Source organism: Spea bombifrons, chromosome 1, assembly GCF_027358695.1.
Source record: "Spea bombifrons isolate aSpeBom1 chromosome 1, aSpeBom1.2.pri, whole genome shotgun sequence".
Taxonomy (NCBI): Eukaryota; Metazoa; Chordata; class Amphibia; order Anura; family Pelobatidae; genus Spea; species Spea bombifrons.
The window spans coordinates 134,522,665-134,544,061 of record NC_071087.1 but is presented as its reverse complement, the minus strand read 5'-3'; the positions used below and the strand labels follow the sequence as shown (position 1 = coordinate 134,544,061).

The window sequence follows — 21,397 nt, the reverse complement described above, 5'->3', positions numbered from 1 at the left end:
CATTAACGCTTGCAGAGAGGATTCATACAGGATAACAGAGAGCTGGAAATCAAGAATAAACACCACAACACCGCCTCTCCTTCAGCATCACAGCAAGGTTACTCGGAGCTCGGGGCAACACACGTGGAGCCCGATTACTCCATCGACAACTGAACACACACCTGGGCACACAAAGGCAGAACGCACAACATTATAATAGATACACCAGAGGAGAACGCAAGGAAGAGAGACCCAGATGACAGGGATTATAATCTATGGAGTCCGATGCTTTACGTTAAAGGTGCTCTAGCTAATGAAAATGATCTGTATGCAATGACTTCCTTTAATGATTTACCCTCAACCTCCTCTATCCTGACAGCTTCATGTTTGCCTTTTTCAATACAATCAAGGAGGAGGAACATCCGTGCTACGCGATGTACCGTACAGTAGATCCAAGGCATCCACAGGAAAGCCAAAGCGCCCCTTTTGAAGCAGATAATAAAGAAGGCTAGGAAAACAAGTGATGTTGTCAAGTTATCCCCTGCAGCACTAACCGACAGATTATTCGTATGCACAGACACGGCTTCCCGGGGGGGGGAAACAGAGTTAATAAAGACACTGAAAGCAGACAATTACTTTTCAACGGTAGCCAAATACACCACGGTTCCCATTTTACACGTTCTGCTGAGGGGTATTATTAGAATCCTATAAAGTCCACATTATTTGAAGCAATATAGCAAAGTCCCGGGTCACCACATTCAATATACTAACCCCTATACACACCTGGCGCAGGTAATATAACCTCATGGTGGGCAACAACACAAACCGCAGCTCAGCAAACCATTTTCGAACTGCCTGTTCTATGGATATAATGCTAGTTCTTCGGGCTGAGGAAGGCATGGGCTTGGGAATGTCCTTGAATCTTATAAACAAGCGGGACGTAGAGTTGGCAATTATTAGCGTTTCATGATACTATATCATACCTGCACTAGTCGTTTTAATACAAAAAAAATCCACACTGTCACTTTCAAGCCCTTTCAGTGATTTATATTATTACCCAAAAAAGTGATTAGCTTAACTGCGTAACAGCAGCGGATCCACGCGTTATATATAATAGTCAGCGGTTATGAGCTGGAAAGAACAAAAGGCAATAAAGGTCTTTAAGATGATTCCCACTGCAGATATTCTATCCACCGGGGCAGGAAAAGTTGTTAAACTGACCTTGAAGAACACGCTGCATCCCACAGATCCTCCTCTACCGATCACATCTTACCGAGACAGCGTGTGATGTCTCAAGCTACGCTCTTTTTTTACTTTGTGGAAAAGCAATTTGTTCATATTTGATTTTACTTATGTTTTTTTTTTTTTTTAAATCCCCCAAAATATATACAATGTCATATACATTATTGCGGTATTATGAATGATCTAAACCAGCTCTTCCCATTCAACACATATTAGGGAGAGATCCACATGTCTCATTAACCTGTCATCACGGTATCCCCATAACGCACGTGTCTCCTCTTTAACCCACGGCAGGGCGGCCCCGCAAACATTACTGAACTTACTGGCCTGCAGAAACACAATGCCGCGGACACGATGGGGCTTGCGTTCTTATAAACACTACTTTACTTTACTTAAAGGCTAAGTAGAGATTAAAAGCAGGTCTTTTAACAAATGCCAAGTGAGGTGGGCATCAACCCTCAAACAAAATTACATTTTGAAAACCTCAGTGCAAGAAAGCCAATTTCATGGAGTGAAAGTCAGAGAATACCCCCCGCAACAGGCAAAAAATAAACAATTTAAAAAGGGGAGCCTTACAATGTTAAGTAAATGAATGAATAAGTAAAATAAAGGTTACATTATTAAAATATTTTTCTAATAAAATGAACAGTGCTAAGTATTTAAGGGCACACATGTTCATTTAAATATCAGTTTGGCTCTGCCTCTTCCAGCATGAGGTATGTTAGCCTGTATGTAAATTACACGGAGCGTTATACACTGCCTTTAAGATTGATATAAACAAGCTGTTACACATATACCAGCCATCTCCTCAGAGCTCTTCCTGCTCTTTGTGGGAGGCAGTGGGAGGTGGGGTTATCTTTGCGCATGGGTAGGGCTTGTGCCTAATTGGCAGGAAGGGGAAGCACAAAAGCCACCCCCTTCAAATATAAAAGTCTGCCCAGGAGGAACAGCATCTGTGATACCCAGATCCTCAGGAGGCATATATAAAGTTCTACTACTGTTCTAAACCACATGCTCCAAAAAATGACATAAAAAATGAGAGATGCACCTAATCTCATGATAAAACGGTTTGGTGGGACAGCACATCTGCAGACCAAGGGAGCTTATTTAATGTCCTTACAACCAAAGAGACCACCCAGAAGCTTTTAAAGGTCATTGTATATGTTGTTCTACGAATATTTGGATTTAATAAAAGATACCACAGCCCTGTCTTCTCTGGCCAATATGGCAATGAGGTATAGCCTGTTCCTATAACGCACTGTGCAGATTTATATAAAAAAAAAACCACGTAGCGCCGTTCACGTACAGCTACAGGTAGCATATATTTTCTTCCAGTCTGACTGACTACAGCCAAGAGTCTCCCAAGAGACCAGGGCTTTAATGTGAAAGATTTCCTGATGGTTTAAATAAATTGTAACGTATCAGGTTTTGCTTGATGGTCAAAAACCTAATGCACGTCGTAGACAGCTTTTCACCCTGAAGAAAGCGCTTATTTTCTATGGGCTTGTGGTTTTTGGAAGTACTCAATGCAGTTATAACCTGTATTTGGAGGGTAGTTTGGGGATTATAATGAATAAATACGAATGGATTTTGGATTGGCAGATCTGCTTATTCGGCAGCTGAGACATTAAGGCAGCGTCTAATTTACGGTGAGCTTGTGGTGTTGGCCTGAAAAGGCTTTGGTAAAAAAAAAAAAGCAAATATAATACTGCTGTTATTTTCCTTATGATTTCAAACCCATCAGGGAACGGTAGCTTATTACAAACGTATTCTGTGGAAAGCTAGAGATACAAAGCAGTATCAATGACATCGGGAACACGGCTCTTCAGTAGCGGCCAAAGAACCACGGCTTTAACTCACTCAGTGGAAGACAACTTATTATAAAAAGGAGTCGGTGCCTGAGAAAGCAATCTACGCAGAAAGGAGAAAAAAAGTAACTGACAATTCAAATAAAGGGTGATTTGTGTTTTTAACATATAGTTTGCTCCACATAGTGTAACATGCAAAAAGTAGTCGGGTAAATCATCACAACAATTCCAAACAAACAGAACCCAACTCAACAACGTTCTATGACGTCTCTCTAGTAGAATTTCAAATGTTCTACTTACCCATGTCAACCGTGACCATAGTGGACTGGTTCTCTTGGTCCTGGTCAATGCTACGGGTGTCATCGTTGGTTTCAAGCTGGCTGTGACTGTGCTCTGAGGGCAGCTCCGAGTATTCATCCTCCTCCCTGCAAACAGACACATATTAGAGAACAGCTTTCCCACCTGGATACTAGTTAATCATTGACACCAGTAGGACAGGGCACTTGGTAGTCACCAGTCTAAGACAAGACTGGGGAACATACGCTCCTACAGGTGCTGGCAAACCTCAACTCCTATTAGGCTTAGCCAATCAAATGTAACATACAACTGGAGTGCTAAAAAGGTATGAAATATATCATGGGGCCAGATTATTCAGAACCGATATTTAAACACATTTGAATATAATGCTATCATTGCATTTCGTGCTTCTGGGCATGCAAGCTTCCCCTCCATACAACACATCTCCTTGGCAGCAAACAGCAGGGCAGGGGGCAGATGGGGAAAGGGGAAAATGTTACGGTGGGATTCTGCCACAAATTAGCGTTCGAATATTAGCAGCGGAAAGCAACGTCAAACTTTCTCTATACAACAACATGCAATCATCCAAGAGCAATGGAAAGACATTTTTCAAGTTGGAGATTGTGACTGTAAATATTGTGGAGGAAATCTCGAATCTAGTGTGCGTTTCCACTGATTGTTTCAATGAATTATCATCCACATCGCAGGAATAATCGATCTGCCAAACTAGTCAACCAAGAGCACTAACCAAAGCATTAAAACACAATTTATTGTGCTTGGAAAGTCACTTTGTATTGTAATAACAATACTAATCATAATAATTTATGGCCCATTAAATTGAATCGGCATAGAAAGCACACAACAGAACGGTGATTCTACTAAACCCAATCAAGGCGATGCGCAAGGGCAAGGGAAGCCAAAGTGAAAAGCAGGAATTAGCAAAGACATTGGAGTCTTTAGTCACACGTTTTATTGAGCCATTTATTTAAACATTTAAGACCTCAGAGGTCTCTTTTTTATTTTTAGACAGAATGAAGAACATTGGCTAAACTTGTTACAGGCGTGGGTGGTGGTATACTAGACGAAGACCCAATCAGGCTAGTAACAAGGAAACAGAAAATAAAACTTAATTGGATTTATCCAAGTATAAAGTGCAGTTCTGGTGCAAAGTGGTAACATTCTATTGGTTGCTATGGTAACTGCATAATCTTTGCAATGCTGCACACCTCACTTTACTTAATCTCAAAAGTTATTTGCTATCGTTATAGTCAACTAGGTTTGTAAAGATGTCTTACTTCAAAATATTTCATTAAAAAAAAAAAAAAAAAAAGTATACCCAGGACCAGACTGGAAAAAATACATAAAAAAAAGACAATTTTTTGTATTGGTTTTATAACCACACATAATACCATGAAAATGAAGGAATAAATTCACTCTAAGGGCAGTGGTCTACGGTATATAGCACCTGGTCCTACGGGATCCGAAAGAATTTGTTGGATATGCTCATGTGGCCCCTGAGTTGCTGACACCATGTGCGTGCGCAGCAAACATCTGCAGACAACATACACGCATTCTGTTCTAAATAAAAGCCGCCGTCAAAACAATGAGGGTAACGGCAGCGATTTGTTTTAATCACACCATTGTTTACAACGATCATCATCATCATCATTTTTATCCAATTACCGGATCCTTTTACTTCAGCCACCAGTTCAGAACTGGAGAAATGGGACATTTTATTATGAATAATGCAATTTTGTGCCTGGACCTCTTACGTCCGATATAAAACCATAATGGAATCCAGCACTTAGAATAATCTATAACATGCATTCATTCTATTTTTGATTTACTTTTAAATGATAAATGTTGATATTTTCCAGTTGTGACATTTGCCGGATTACTGGAGCAATTCATATGAATTTTGATTCACCTTCTCTCATTAGTAAAGACTTCTTGGGAACCCTACGGTCAATCTACGCAGGAGGTTATAACAGCCTCCTAGACTCCTCTCCTAGAGGAGCAGCTTTAAAGGGGGGAGGGGCCAGCCCCAGATATCATCCAATTGTATGGGAGTAGGATGAGAATTGGGTGGAAGTGGGCGTGGCCAGGAGACTGTGGGTGAAAGTCGGAGAGTTCCCAGGCATGGCCAAACGACCCAATGGCTTCTGTCCTCCATTCCTGCTTTTTCCTAGGAGCCCAGAATAGTTGCTGGGTACTAGGCCATCACAGAGCTCTGTGACACAGCAGAACATGTCAAGAAATTAAATTGCGTTATATGCATTATTTTTCTAAATACCATATTCTTTAAAAAGAAAAATACTTTTGGTTTTGGAATTGCGTGCTTTTTACATTTTGAAATATTAATGACAAAATAATAAAAGAAACAGACTGATGACAAGAGTGATGCTGGAAATTATTACATGAGATTAAGCAGAAGGGCAAAATACAATCAAAACAGCAATCAAAACAGAGAAGCCACCATATTGGAGGAGGCAAAGAACATACAGGATCCCCAGGGGTCTGGTAATGGTCAGTAGCTAAATCCTAAAATATGACTATAAATGAAACACATTAAAAAGCTTTCTTAAACCTCCTTTTTCATGACTTTGTTGAAATATTAGCATGTAGTCTCTGCTGCTGTGCCCAACATGTTCCCGGCTGAACAATGGGCTGAAATTTGGGTTGGGATGGAACCAAATTCAGCAATGGCCGTGCAGGTTCACCAATCGCTGATCTTCTTACACAGCCCCTATGTTATTTTTACTTTCTAAATAAAAGGATATTGGGAAACTCACGACAGCAGACATGTTCACCAACGTAGCAGCATCTGGGATAGCTCCAGGGTGCCTCGTGACCCCAAGCAGTGCAGCAGAAGGGATGGATTGGCCAGGGGCGGATATTACACAATTACCCTGCTGAAAATTGGGCACAGGTGTGGACGTGGCTATGAACCAAGCCGCTGCCGTGGAGAAATTGGATAGTGACCCAGAGTCCCCAATTATATTCATAATGAATGGCAAAGTAACGCGGGTGAAACCACAACTCTTCCCTTAGTGAATAAGCCCCAACGTTAAAGAACATATAATGACTGGTTCCCGGTTTGTGAAGAAATTAGAAAACGTGGACAAGTTCCGAACAGTTCTGTTCCCATGGCATTAACCATTATTAACTGGGGTGTTGCCCCTTTTATAAACAAGGGTGTCTGTATTAACACACAGTAACCGGTTCACAGAGCCCCATACATTGTGGATTTGCATCTGTTTTACATTATTTAATCATACTCGGTTGTCAAAAGACTTAATAAGTGATGACATGGCTGGGCTCATTACAATAAACGCCTTGTACGCCACACTTCTTTTCCTAAATAGTATAAAGGCATAGTCCGGGTATTAAAAAAGCCGGATCTGCCTTACACGGAGACTCCTTTCTTAACACGTGGCCCCATATACTGAATTTCAGCCAATGATTACTTGTCGGGTCATTTGTGAACATTGTGTTTGTGATAGTAGCAGGTAAGTACGGAACGAATAGCACACAGAGAACATCAATATGCCTTCCAATACGTCTGCGATAAGCTCACTTCATTCAAACAGCTTTATTCTCTGCCCGGTAAACTCATTGCAAGGCGCTTGGATCGCAGCACGCTCACTCCAACTAGTTTGGATACTTCTGCCCAGGTAACAGATTAATCAATAAACGGTACCGTACAGCACCGCAAGATCTTAATACCCGGAATGTGCTTTATTACACGGAGTGCGCCCACCTTATAGCGCGCCCACCTTATAGCGCGCCCACCTTATAGCGCGCCCACCTTATAGCGCGCCCACCTTATAGTGCTCCCCTGCAGCCGGTCAATCTTCTTGTTTAATTCTGCGATGATGCTGTGTAGCTCTGTGATCCGCTCCTCGTAGCGGAGAGTCGTCCTTTCCTGAACATCCTCATGCTCTCTCATCAGGTGGGACTGTTCACACTATGGAAGGACAAATACAGGTTAAAGCGACCAAACTAGTCTACCCTACTGCCCCAGGCAATAGAAACAGTCCATCATACCGGGGTTCATTACTTTCGTGTTCACCCTCCTTCCAGTGCTGCAACATAATCCCCCTTAAACCAGCAAAATTACTTAAACACTTGATCTTGAAGCTAAAAATTACTGCAATTAAAAACACATTTACCTCCTTTCATGGCTTATTTGTATATAACCATAGTGCTCTACCACGGTAGCTTACTGTGCAACGTGTGACCTACAAGACATCAGATTTGAGCCAAAATCTGCTCCAGAAATATGGCAATAAAAGTGGTTGATTGCCAAATAATATACGCTGATATGGGAGAAACCCACCGCACAGCTTCCAGGGAGAATTATATAAATCTGGTGACGGATATAGCAAGCCTGCATTAAACACTAATAATGACATTGTTTCCATAATTATCATCAGACAGGTCAGTGTGCTATGTAGGGATGACTTATATCAGGCTTTCTAATCGACTTATAATAGATAAAACTTATATGTCTCCCGGATCTCTCCTAAGGGATCAGGTCCTTTACAAATGAAGTCAGTAGGATGAAACTGCAACTCTCCTGCCAACTCCCTTCTTTAGTGAATAAGCCCCAGTATGCAGAGCTGTGGAATATATTTGTTGATTATAAAAGTCTAATTAATTTCATTGATAATACTGGTGTTCTCGCAAAGTAGCAGCCACTTCGCCCTTCGAAAAAAGGAAACCAATAGGTCAAAATAAAGTGGCCAGCTATACTCTGGTGTATTTTACGTTCTAAGTACACAGCATTCAAGTGAAAATGAATACGATGACCTAGGGGGCTTCTGAGTGTATTCATCAGGAGCGGGCACAGAAGAAGAATATCGTTTTCTCATATTTTCGACTGGCTCAGTTTAGTCTGAAGAGGGACCGCAACAATAAAAAGCACAGAGGCAGTTTAATATCCGTTTATTATTGGGCATCCAGAAAAAAACGGAGAGAAGCGATTCAGGAATGCAATCATTTCTGCTGTAAGCAGCAGGATAAACGACACAAAGTGCCTTTTCATGAGTATACGTATTCAATCAGCAGCACCAGAACAACATCATAACTCAGCCTTCCAAGGCCAGCTGGCAGCAAGCACAGGAAAGTTCAGCCGTTCATCAGATGGAGCGAAGGAACGGCTACACCTGCCTCGCGGCTCTCATCCCCGGCCACACACTAAACTTTCACTGGAAAGAAATGATCGACTCTCCAGCCATCATACGGACCGAGCGTCCCTTTAAAACGAGCCGACATCCATACCTAAAGATCACACAGGGACATGATGACCTAGAGTAACCTCAAGAAGGTTTTTGGCAATTATTAAAAGCATTGTACGGTGGTAGATAAACAGAACAGCCTTCCATCAGAAGTGGTAGAGGCTAATATAGTGAGCGGATTTAAACATGGATGCAATAGACATAAAGCTATCCTGAACCTAATCCAAGACCAAGGACTGATAAAGGTCTGGGCGTCTACATCCGGGAAAACGCGCAGAACAGAAGGGCTGAATAACGCTTATCTGCTGTGATTCGGTTTGTTGTTAATGATTGAAACTGGAGAAGAAATTGAAGAAAAGCTTTGCAGATTTATAGTCCTCTATAGCCAAGAGTTTATAAATGATTACTATAATCCACCTTTATAACGAAAATGATGACAGTAATGCTTTATTTGTAGAACATCGTCTTCGGGTGTTTCCCGATTCTACGTATTGATAACAAAGATAAAGAAATATTACATTCACCAATATAGCTGCACCCCTGTAGGTATTAAAAATTCTCTACATTTTACACAATAAGATTATTTCTGGAAAGCACAGCAGGTGGAACGGCACTTTTAAACAAATGGTCCCAATAAAAGCTACTGCCTATGATGATACGCAATAAAAACATTCTTATATCCAACAGGTTCCGGCGGTATAAATTAAATAGGCTCGCGTGTCGTTACTACTCACTGCTACACTGCAAGGTGTAATCCTCAAATACAAGTAAAACCTGTCTAGGGAACCATAGGGGAATTTCGGAACTAGAACAGAACGGGCTTCATTACTCATCATACCCGGACCTGTTAGCAAAAGCAAACCAGAAGAAATAAAAAGCAACTAATCGTTAATACTAAATATAAAGCAAAAATAGAATCAACTAGAATCAACAATCGAAGATTGTTTCCAGGTTGACTGAGGCGGGAATGTCCCCCTCGTGTGATCATTTCTCCCACCTGTGACTTGGCAAGCTTCTTCTCCAGAACGTCCCGCTCCCGCTCTGTCAGTTGAAGACGTTTGTTTAGCTCCACTATATCTCCTTTTAAAGAAGCCAGGGCTGCTAAATGGAGCTGAAAGAAAGATGGACATCACATCAGGAACCAGAAACTTCAGAAACATATGAGCATCGTAATCATCAAGGATGCAAGCCAACATTAAATAAGAGACTAAAGGGAATCGAGAAAGCTAGCCTTTCGAAGCAGCATGAGTTCACAATAGCTATTGAAGATTTCATCGCAAACATTGATTTAATCTTAACCTACGATCTAATAAAAACAGACTGTCCCGCTGAAAGCAAGCCATGCTATCCAACACTTTCACTCCCAAAGTGAGGACATTCCAGAGGCATGTATTCAGAATAGGTGTGTCAGCTCAGAGCATGCGCGCCATCATCACAGCTTGGCCTCTAATTCGAGAACAATGCAAGTTCACCGAACTGTATAACCCATCCTCGTGTGCACAGCGCTCCAACCGTACCTTCCTTCTCAGAAGGACTTCAAGAAGTTCCACACCCAACAAGCAACATCAGAGCGAGCAGCTAATGTCCCAAACCAGAGGTCCACCAAGTGCTCTCCTGCTGTTTATACAATCATTCTAGAAGTGGTATTAAAAGGTCACCTTAACGGTTTAAGGTTTATGAAGCAATTCATAATTGCCGTCTATAGTCTGGGACTTTGGTTGCGAGTATGTACGGTAAGAAGGCCTGCGTATGCTGTTGGTATAAATAAGAGACCATAACATAGGTCGTTTCCACCGACAGGTCCACATTAGGGCATTCCGACCGCAATTCATTGATCATTTTTTCACGGTTACCATGGATAAATAATAGCACATTAGATGCTGTTAAGGATAAGATGTTTTAGTGCTGCTTTAACGTGTTGCTGAACCGCGAGACATAAATCGCCTGATCCTATGTGAGCCCATCAGCCCGTTTGCTGAAAAACAGCTCGTGAAAGCTTTGCTTGGGTAGCAGGATCATTTCTGACGGCCCGCTGGGGCCTGAGAACCATGGAATCGTTTTTTTCCTGGTCATATATCAAATTCAAGTATTGTTGCTGGAATGATCAGCTCGGGCACTTACTGTAGCCATTTGCAGCAATCAGATATTTATTATGAAGCTGCAGGTTATTAAGGTGCTTTAACCGCTAATGCAAATATGATTTATCCGTTATGCAGGAAAGAGAATCCCAGCCTAGTAAAACCGTTCTGCTGAAGATGTCGCATTAGTACGGCATGTCACTGCATCAACGCATTGTGGTCATACGTGAGAACTCCCCAGGGTACGCTATCCGAACCCCCACATTGGGGTGGGGGGGTTACACGAAGGGACAGGGACAACCATGCATGCGGGTGGGAAGTTCATTACTTGCTTCCGTGGAAAACAAATGTAGAATAGCCTTTTAAGCCGATCACTCTGTGTTTTGCGTGCCTGGACACCAAATATCTAGAGCTTTAGTAAAGTCTTATGTATGAAAAACACAGCAAAGGCCGTCATGCTGGGAGGTGTTATTTCTGGACTGGTATACACTGGTGTGCACTCAAGGTGACTCCGAGCAGTCCCAGACATCACATTTCCCGGTTCACAGGCCTGTGACATACCCAGTGTGCTTTTTCACGCATTCAAAACATTGGCAAGCATTTGAAATGCCTTTTTCATCCAGGTTTATTTCCAAAATCAAATGCTGATGGCCGGAGCCGCTCTGTTATAATCCATTACCAGCAGGGAGATGGCAGCGGAGGACGACGAGAGGGGGGAAAGAAAAAATAGCAAGAAGACAAAGTCATAAATGACACCAAAACACACCAAAAAAAGAATGTCTTCATTCGCAAGCTCATTATATATCACAGCCAATTATTCAGCAAGAATTCCCTACAGCCGAGGATGAATCGACAGAATGAGTTCATTTCCTTTTCTATTGTCAATTACTCAACAAAGCCACTAATTCAGTGATTTCAACAACTACGTTTCACGTCTGCATCATGTTGGGACAGTCTGCAACGCACCACAATGTTATATTATTACCAGCCTAACGGCCACAGGACATATTATATCCTAATGACAGCGTGCTGCGTAACCAAAAGTACATGATAGTACGTCTTATGATCTCTGATGTTCCTCCATCACTACATGGTAGATCTGTCTAAGTCGTATTAAGTACTTGGTGCGAGCACCAGTTACACTTAAGTAAAGCGATTCAACAATAGTCCCTTGTGGGACCTCTGATGACCCCCCACCGATGGTGGATTTCAGGTACAGCAACCAGCCAGCCCTTTATTAAACAACCCCCCCCCAAAAAAAAAATACCCGACATTTCTGGGTTTTTTAACTCTCATTAAAGAAATAAACAGTAACAGATTCAATCAGACGAACACAATAACCTAAATTATAGAATTTATATTAAAAAAAACCAACAAAGTATCTCATATCATTCTAATTACGTTTTTCAATTTTGTAAGAGAGTCTGTACAATACACCTTTCACTATAATTTTGGTTTTGTTTTCTATAAATTGCATTCACCTTTGGGTTAGCTCTTTGTTATTATATCATTAAGGTAGCATTGGGTAACATCAGTATGTAAATTCTAGGCAGCGCGCCGTCACCCGTTAGGGATGATTCCAGAGTTGAAATCTAAAGATTTATGGAGCAGCTGATGAATTGAAGAGGCACAGGGAATTTCACTGACAGTCGCTGAAATAAAATAACTCAAATATCGCAGTCATCTAGCAGATCAGAAGAATGAGAGTGAATTAGATGTTACAAAAGGTAGGATCGGTTCAATTTCAGGGACATGAAGAGTTTCAATTGCTTTTACATCACATCCAGAAATGCAATAGCTATTTTTTTTTATAAAGCAATAAGTGAAGAACAGAACTAAAGTAGGAGAAAATGCTCCCTAATATAAAAGGTTCAACACGAAATGAAATCTAACCATATTTACAGTTAAATAAAAGCAAAACCTGGTGAGATTTCCAGTATAGAACAGGTGTCAATAAGCACTGGATTATGGCCCTATCCGGGTCAAGTTATTGAGCTCACAGTCCTGATGTGGCATTCATCTGCAGAAATTACATTCAGGGTGGCCACAGAGGCATGTCGAAAGGATCCAACACTTGGGTAGCCAGCTCACTAACCTTTCAGCCAACACGTTACCTGCTTACTCATGCACATTGAGTTGACTAAATGCTAAACAGACAAGTTCTGAACCAGATATAGAGTAGGTTTTGTCTGGAGACAAGGCCGGCGCCACCTATAGGCAAAGTAGGAGCCCGGCAAGTAGGTATACAAGGGTAGGGGCTTGTGGGGGTGGAGCCAGGGGGCAGCAAAATTATGTTTTGCCTAGGGTGCACCAGCCCTGTCTGGAGATACCAGAGAAGTGCCACTCCACAGAGAAGAAGACATATCTTCACATGGAAAACATACATATATATGCCAAATCAGTCTACAAAAAGGTATTGATGTGGGGGGCTAGGTAGACATCTTAGCCCCCATAGTCAGTTGCAAGTTCATTACTTTTACCACATGGGACCATACATGGTCTTTATAAATAACTCCCATGGGCCCTTTGTCTACAGCACATCTCCCACATGCCCCATTGTAAGTGGGATCGTCCAGATTTTTGAGGCCAAATCCCAGCATTCAGCTTTAATACATCAACAAATGGCTGGACGCGTAAAGTTAGCTGATGTCCAAGACCCCTCCTCTAACCACATCCAACAAAGTTGGTCAAGCAACTTTAAAAGGCTTCAAGCATCTGAAATGTTGGGGGTTTGCTACTGTTACAGGAATAAAACTTAGAAAAAACAGTAAACACAGGACCAATAACAGTACTAGAAGAAGGGACATGTTTTACAACAGGACCAGACATATGGCACACTGGCAAAAGCCCGGTGGGCCACTGCCCCACATTGCTCCATGTGTACACCACCTGCTGAATTTGCCCGACCATAAGCATAAAACGCAACATACAGCCTGTTATATCCAACCACACTTGCTTCATTAGGCAGTGGCCAGCCTTACAAAGCCAAGGTCGTCTGTCTGGCCCTGTTTTAGATTAAATTCTAGGTTTTCACACTGAGAATAGTGAACACTGAACACAATATACAGCTTATGAATATTATAGCACGTTCAGTAATTTGCAACAGTAAATTCATCGTTAAACACCTAGAGACCATCCTCGGTATTCTGCCATAGAGGAGCCCTGTACCTTGCTGCCAAGCTCGCTATTGACTGGGATAACATGAGTTGACTCAACAGGACCACCTAGGTTGGTTTTTAGATGCAACTGGGATGAAACAGGCCATTGTGTATTGACTGTGTGATCATTTCACCAAACCTGCTTGACTCAACCTGAGAATTCAATAATAGCTGTATTTGGGCATATCTGTGGACGATAATCAGTAGGGCCACACGCCCTATCTCAGTTTGGCCACAATCACAAAACTAGAGAGCTTTCACAATTCATACGTTTTCGCAAAAGTAGCAAAATATATTTCGGACTGCATAAAACAGAGTACAAATCGCCGTCCATTTCTGTCGTGAAATCAATGTTCAGTCAATTCATTCCATTACATGTATAGCTATTGATCTGAAGTCTGCTGCTTATCCTTTAAATGTGGTTAATGGCTTCAAGAAAGAAAAAAAGCTTGTTGAAGAGGTTTATTTAATCAGACTTTAATTTGCATAGATCTACATCTTCATAATAGTGACATTCAATTACTTCAAGAGCTTCTGTGATCTCTTCCTTCTGTAAGGTTACTGGGCCTTGGTTGTTTGATGTAAAATATAAGAGTAGATTTCTACTGATATAAACATGCTAAGCTATTCTATATCAAGGGATTATTAACAACGTTTCTTTTTATCAAAATGTAAATATTCTACAGAACATGGAGGCGTTATAACCATTAGTAATTTGGGCAGACTGGATGGGCCAAATGGTTCTTATCTGTCATCACTTTCTTTATTTTAATGAAATATATATTCCTCCCAATACTAAGTATAGTATAGTGCATGTGTATTACACATGGGTGCATATTATAACTACAAATGACCAGCATTCTCCAACCCTAAGAGAAACTGATTGAGTTTATTCACTAAAAGAAGAATTGGGAGGAGAATTGTGGTTTCAAGGGTTGAACTCTCCTTGCATTATGTAAAATTCAATGCATATGGAGACGCTGAAGAAATCTTACCAATTTAACTATACATTATACAGGGCTGACCAAGGTCTTTGTGCAGCAGAGACTTACTGGGCTTGGACCTTCATAATATATGGTAAAGTTGAACAGCTTAAACACAACTCTCCCTTTAGTGAATAAACACTATTGTCTGCAGTTGAAACTAGTTGTCCGCTAGTGGAAGGCAAAGTACATTTAATAGGTAAAACCTGACCGGGTCACGCTAAATATGACACCCTAGCAGATGCATAAAATGAATAATCAACCATGTGTACACTAGTATTACCAAGGAGAAAAGGAAGATTTGGGGCATCTGTTCCTTCTGGCCACCTCTATAGAGGTGCTTTGCTCCTTCCCGTTCCACAATACCACAGTCTGTCCAGAAGGCAAACAGACCAGAGATACCCCTGCCATTATCCCCCAGCACAGCACCTGAGAATAAGGTCTGAGATACTTGTTACATTAGAGTGTGGTGGATTCTGCTGGTGTTTACTTCATACGATCCTTTCCTTTTGTATAAAAGTCTACAACGAGGATAATATTAAGACCACAGTCAGCTTTCATGCGCCTCTGTTAAGTAAAAGATATAGGACATGACTTATTGCGAGGTTCTTCACATAACCTTCAATCACGTTGCTTGTACGAGCAGAAAGCTTTACGGGCATTCAGTGCTTTGGATCACTCAGCACAATCTGACAAGGTCTTAAATCCATGTAATGTGTGTTTGACATAAATCTCAGGCCACTGCCACAGGATTATTAATCCTTATAAGAAAGGCACAATAACATCATTTTCTCTTTGTCCCTTTATCTACTCGGAGAACAAGTCTTTTATTCTTGTTAATTGCTCAGCCACAATGTGGGTCAATTCAGAACTGATCTATTGCTCCAGGACTTTACGTATCATCTGCCCATAAAGTCAAAGAACCTCGTGCAGAGTGAGCTTATACCGTTCCCGCTAATCTTATAGTTTCATATTAATATATATAATATATATATTACATATATTCTAATAGGGTGTATGTTACAGAAAGGCTACATTAGATATTTTTTGTATGTAAAATGAGGAGACAACTCCTATAAATTTTATCTTATATGATGGCTGTATTCCCTACGCTAATAGGTTTTGTCTTACAATGTAGATTTTGACCATCCCGATAAGGCTGTACCTTATAGCATGGCTCTGCCATCCGTTCTAATAATGTTGCACGTAACATCAAAGCTCTGTCACCCATTCTAACAGTGAAGTCCACATAGGTTTCACCCTACGGTTGGCTCTATTTTGCCTTATTGCAATGCCCTTTTTCATCATTCTTTCGAGTTTATCTTCATTTTGAGAGTTTTTTTTCCATACAGAACATAATAAATGTTTCCATGTGAACATAGTACACACTGTATTTTGTACTAGATTTTTACTTGCTGTGAGGACAGACCTATCTTACTGTTTATTGTCATGGCTGCAGGTACTCTGTGTAGGGACATGTTCAGGATCAGGGCTCTATGTGGGGCAGGCAGGTGTAGGTGCACCTGGATGCAGATGGCTGCCTGTGGCATCTTTAGGCTTCTACCTAGTCAATATCTACAGGCATGGAGCAGGGAACTGGCAGAGGATAGGACCGAGGAAACGTCTGGCCAACAGCAGCCAAGTAAGTCTGGGGAAACTGGGTCAGGCGAGCCAAGGTCATAGACGGTAAGGAACAGCAGCACAGTAGCGAAGGATAATCCAAAGAACAATCACAGTCCAAGCCAAAGGTCGAAATCCTAATGATCACAAACGTGCTAAGGTCAAAAGCAGGAATGTAGTCAGAGTCCAAGGTCAGGGGGTCAAAACCAGGAATACACAGCTCAAGCAATGGACTCTCATAACAACGGGGTCAGGAAGTACAATGCAAGGGAGCCTGGGAGCAACCGTGGTCATAAAGGCCATTAATTGCCTGACGGGCCTCAAGTGTGTCAAGAACCAGGGATAACTGGACAGGGACACAGGAGTGACAGGAATCACAGTAGGTGCACGGTCTGCCATGCTCAAGGTCACGGTTCAAGTCCCGTGGTTCCTGGCAGTTTACATTTACAAAAATGGGCATAAACACCACCATTATGTTTACTGACAATAAAGTTGTAACGTAAATATTAACAAGCCATGATAAATGTGATGGCGACAGCACTAATAGGGAAACAGGATCTCAACAAGTCGGCACAGAGGCTAATAGGTCTGGCAACGTGTCAAGTAGTATTTACTTTATCTTACTGAAGTTCTCGTGCCTTCATACATTACAAAGGAGGGGTAACTGAAGCTGAAGGTTTGGTTTGAACAGTGATATTCCGAAAACTACCTACTTCCATCACATGCTAAGGTTATTTAGGTGGATGGGGATGAAACATAAAAGTGAGTTAAACTAGCTCTGGGTTACAATGGCAGCTCGTTGAAAGACTCCAGTTCCCATCATTCTTTGCAGAGCTGTTTTAAGGGAAACACTACCCTTCCAAAGACTGTCAAATTCTGTGCTTAGACGACTGTTATTGAAGTCTTCCATGCTCTGTTGTGCAGACCTGGCTGCCCCCATCCCCCAAATCCCTGGTGGCCAGGTGGTTAGCTTAGCAAAGGTAGGGATTGGTCCTGAACTATGAGAATGCATTTTGAACGCTCGTGGAGAAGGTGAAACACACAGCTATGGGTAAAACAGCATCATACATATACAGACATACGAAGTTCCCAAGCTGCTGAGCTGAAACTTTGTCCAATCCTTCCCCTGAAACAAGTCACAAGTTCTTGTCTCCTTAAACAGAGGCACCTGCTTTGCTGATATGTGATGAGATAAATCATGCAGAAAGGAGACCTGTCTAAATATAGCAGTGCGCTGATCCACAATCAAAGTGGCCGCAATGAAAGCAACATATTGGCGCTAACCATCAGACTATGGGGGCATGTAATAAGGGCATGTATGTATTGAATACGGTACTAAACAATGTCTTCTTCACGGCCAGCATCAATTCTGTTGAGAAAAGAAAAGCTAAAAGTGTTCACTCTGGATGAGATTCAACTACAACTACATTTACATCAGTATATAAACTCTGCACCAAGCACGTTTGCTATAGGGAAGGATGAGGGCTAATTTTTTAGTTACTTTAGCAGATGAAAATAGAAGTAAAAAATATAAACACGAATGCTCCTATAAGTAATCATAATTTTACTTCTAAATATTTTTCTTCCTGTTGCCTCCAGCTCAAAACACGCTCAAGAGATTTTGTGCGCACGTAAAATCATTCCCCCATGCTTGCTAAGCTGTTGTAGGTAATGTACGTGTTCCTGTATTGGTAAGGCTTGAGTTTGCTTTTATAGATATAGCAGAACTGTTATGTTTTCTAAAACAGTTTTATTCATAGTATTAAAAAATATCTTCTAGGCTGCACATTTTGGAGGCACAGATGCATTTTAAGGTAATTGAACTACCGGTATGTGTTACTATGTCTGGGTAACTTGTAGCCTTTTAACCGTTGGAGGTTCCTGCTGGATGGGAGCAGGTTGTGTCATACAATGGCATATCCATTCAGTATGTGCTCTTATTTTTATGTCTGTACCCCGTTATGGCATTATAATTTGGGTTTTAGCCCTTTGAGTAGGTTAGCAGGCATACTGGTTGACAACCGATATGAATTGGTGTACTTTTGTTATTAGGAAGGTTGTTTGGGTTCAGTTTATCACATTTGCAGTTATGGTGTATACATCCGTTATACCTCTTCCCTTCGAGAAGCACCAGTTTTATAGGATTTGTTACTTTGTGTTGCTCCTTTGCTCCCTCTAGGTTTAATAGATTTGACATTTGCTGGATAAGCCTTTAACTGCCATTTGGTGTCATAACCCATGTCTGCTCCTTTCCCTTTTACTACCTTTCTATACAACTAGTGGAATCATTCGCCCAAGATTAGCATTCAGATTAGAAATTACAACAGTTTACCAGTACCGCTTCTCACCTTCGTATGAGGGATCTATATTATTCCAGATGCCGTGAGACCCTCTGATGTTATTATTACCAAAGTTCCACCTTCAAATTCAGGGAAAAGCCAGAATGTAGCCCACTACAGTGAATGGATAAGAATGCAAGGGGCTCAACAGATATTTCCCAGGATCCCATTCATTTTGTATCCTATTACATTCATCTAATATCTTGGTTTCAAAAACCCAACGTCTCCACCAACAAAGAACACGGGCAAAAGTGTAGATGACATTTTAGAAAGAGCGTCACGTGTGCTTTAAATGTCTTGGCTGGATGAATGAACCCTTGAGCTAGAACACGTACCGGGAGCATCGCAGTCCAGCACCATCTGGAACATGCCAGAAGTAGCCAAGTATCTGAGCTGCCGGTGGGGCACACAACTAAGAGAGTCTTTTTCTTTCGGCGCCAGCAGTGTATGGCTTTGGGGTTATCTGCTGCCGAGTGGCAGACAGGGGGAGGCACAAACCTAATTAGTCCTGCAGAAACGTGAAGATGGTTTCCAACGCTGTATTTATACAGTCACATATCTGTGCTTTCTTAAAGGGACCCTGTTACCTAACCAGTGCAGGCAAAACACAGCAATCTATAGAGAGAATTGTAACGAGTGTAATGAGGAATAATACTTTGCACACTGTGAGAAATGACCAATTAATGTCTGTCTTTTGATAATGTTCTGTCTACTTATTTGTTCACAGTTCAGATACAGCAACGTATAGATTGTGTGCAATTCTCCCAGTGTAAACTCGGTTAGGGGTCCCTTTAATCACTGAATTAAAGTAGGAACGGTCCTTTAACAAGGTTGCCTTCTTGGCTACGGAGTCAGGATACAGGACTGCACTTGAGCGTCTCTGCACCCAGCAAGCTCTCCAGGCTCCTTGTGTAGTAAAAAGGTAATAATGTTTCTTGTTTGCCTTAATAACTTACTTTTTACGACATTCCCTTTAAAAGAATAATACTATAAAGATTTGACATGTATCACTACCTATTCTATACTATAAAGATATATGATCCTGTAAGGGTCCAGAAAGCAACTAAATAAAATACAAGGTTTGAAATACAAGCATTTTAGAATCACTTCCACAGATCTCAGGATCTCTTCTTCCAAATTGGACATAGGTGGACAACGTATACAGTAAACTACTTGAATCATTGTAATAAGGGTCTCAGGGTACATCTGCTCTCCTTATATTTTAGTGCCAAGTAATCAAAAAGCAGTGTTTAGAGACGTTGAGAGTTAAATCTAAACATGGTCTTTGGTTATAGCCTACTGGGAGATACGGGGAACTAATCAGTCACAAAATGGCAAGCACCTCATCATTTTATACGCAGTCATGGTGTCGTTCCAAGCCGCACCGCACACTGTGCCACAAACCAATTATTTGCCGCACTGTACTGATTAAACCGCTACTTTGCTTTCAATGAACATCTGGGCTGCAAGTCAATACACACATACTACGTCTCCGCTCATCGGATCGGCTCATGCCTACGGGGCACTGATTACAAGCAGCAATCACGCCAATGTTACCAGCGCCGACATCGAGACGGCGGCACAACCGCCGGAACGGGAAACAATACAGAATCCAGCTGATGCACCTGGGCCCAGGAACAAAAAAAACATTATATTGTGGGTTAAAGGTGCTGTCCTACTTATTGGGTTGCATGTAAACTTTTTTTTATTATTATTATAAATAAGAACAATAAATTCCTCGTACTGCCATATCATTCCTAGAAAGAATCCTCTTAAGATTTCGTCTCAAATCTCAATCATAATTTAAGTAAAAAACATAAATTGTCATGTCACACGAAATGAGGCACTGATAGGCTGTTGCCATAGAAACAAAAACTTTTCCGAACTTTTTATGGGATTAACCCTTCAGAGGCAATAAAATGGCAGATCGTGTAACATTTATTTGCATTTATTTGGCATACTACAGAGTGATAATAGTGTTCGGCTAGGCGGGATAGCACCTTTAAACATTTATTTCTTATTTGTTCTTGTTAATATTTGGTTTTGGATCCAAGGTAATAAACAAGAAAGAAAAAAAAAAGCTTGCGATTAACAGAGATAAAAAGTTTAATGGCCAACGGGTCCCAGGGCCAGCGGGCTTTCAGGTGTATGAACTTCACGCAGTACAATGTACATGGGCAATTTCTAGCCTGCCTTTTATTAAATATGCCATAAGCAACATAGCGAAAATAAAGATATAAAACTCAACAAAGCAATGATTTAAATATCAACATGTAGCAAAACTGAAAATATGATTGCAACCAAATCCTGAGATGAGAAGATAAGAGGAATATCGGCTTCTGAATTCTAAAAAAAATAAAAAAAAAAAGCTAAAAAATGCTAAAAAAATTAAAAAATGTATACGATAGCAGCGTTGCCCCTTTAAATTTCCATGGTACCCCCCCCAGCCATTTCGATCCCTGTGTGCACGCATGGACAGCAGCCAATTATCTTCAAGAATAGTTGGACAATGGAGGAAGGCAGCTGCAGCTACAGAGCTGCACACTCTATGTGAGGTACGTTGTTTTTTGTAATATTAAAGTATTTTTACAGGGGTGTCGGGGAGAGTAAACTGTCCATTTACAACTTGCAAAAAAGACAGAGTTATTCGATA

General features: G+C 41.2%; 1 protein-coding gene across 3 annotated transcripts in view; it reads right to left on the bottom strand.

Annotated features, from left to right (window-relative positions):
- Nucleotides 1–21,397, bottom strand: part of MCC (MCC regulator of WNT signaling pathway) — a 123,164-nt gene that overhangs the window by 28,910 nt on the left and 72,857 nt on the right. For all 3 annotated transcript variants that reach the window (XM_053474289.1, XM_053474291.1, XM_053474292.1), the window contains 3 exons: nt 9,564–9,677; nt 7,151–7,293; nt 3,330–3,454 (listed from right to left, as the gene is read on the bottom strand). In XM_053474289.1, coding sequence (XP_053330264.1) covers nt 3,330–3,454; nt 7,151–7,293; nt 9,564–9,677 — 382 coding nt within the window. The remainder of the gene's footprint in view (nt 1–3,329; nt 3,455–7,150; nt 7,294–9,563; nt 9,678–21,397) is intronic.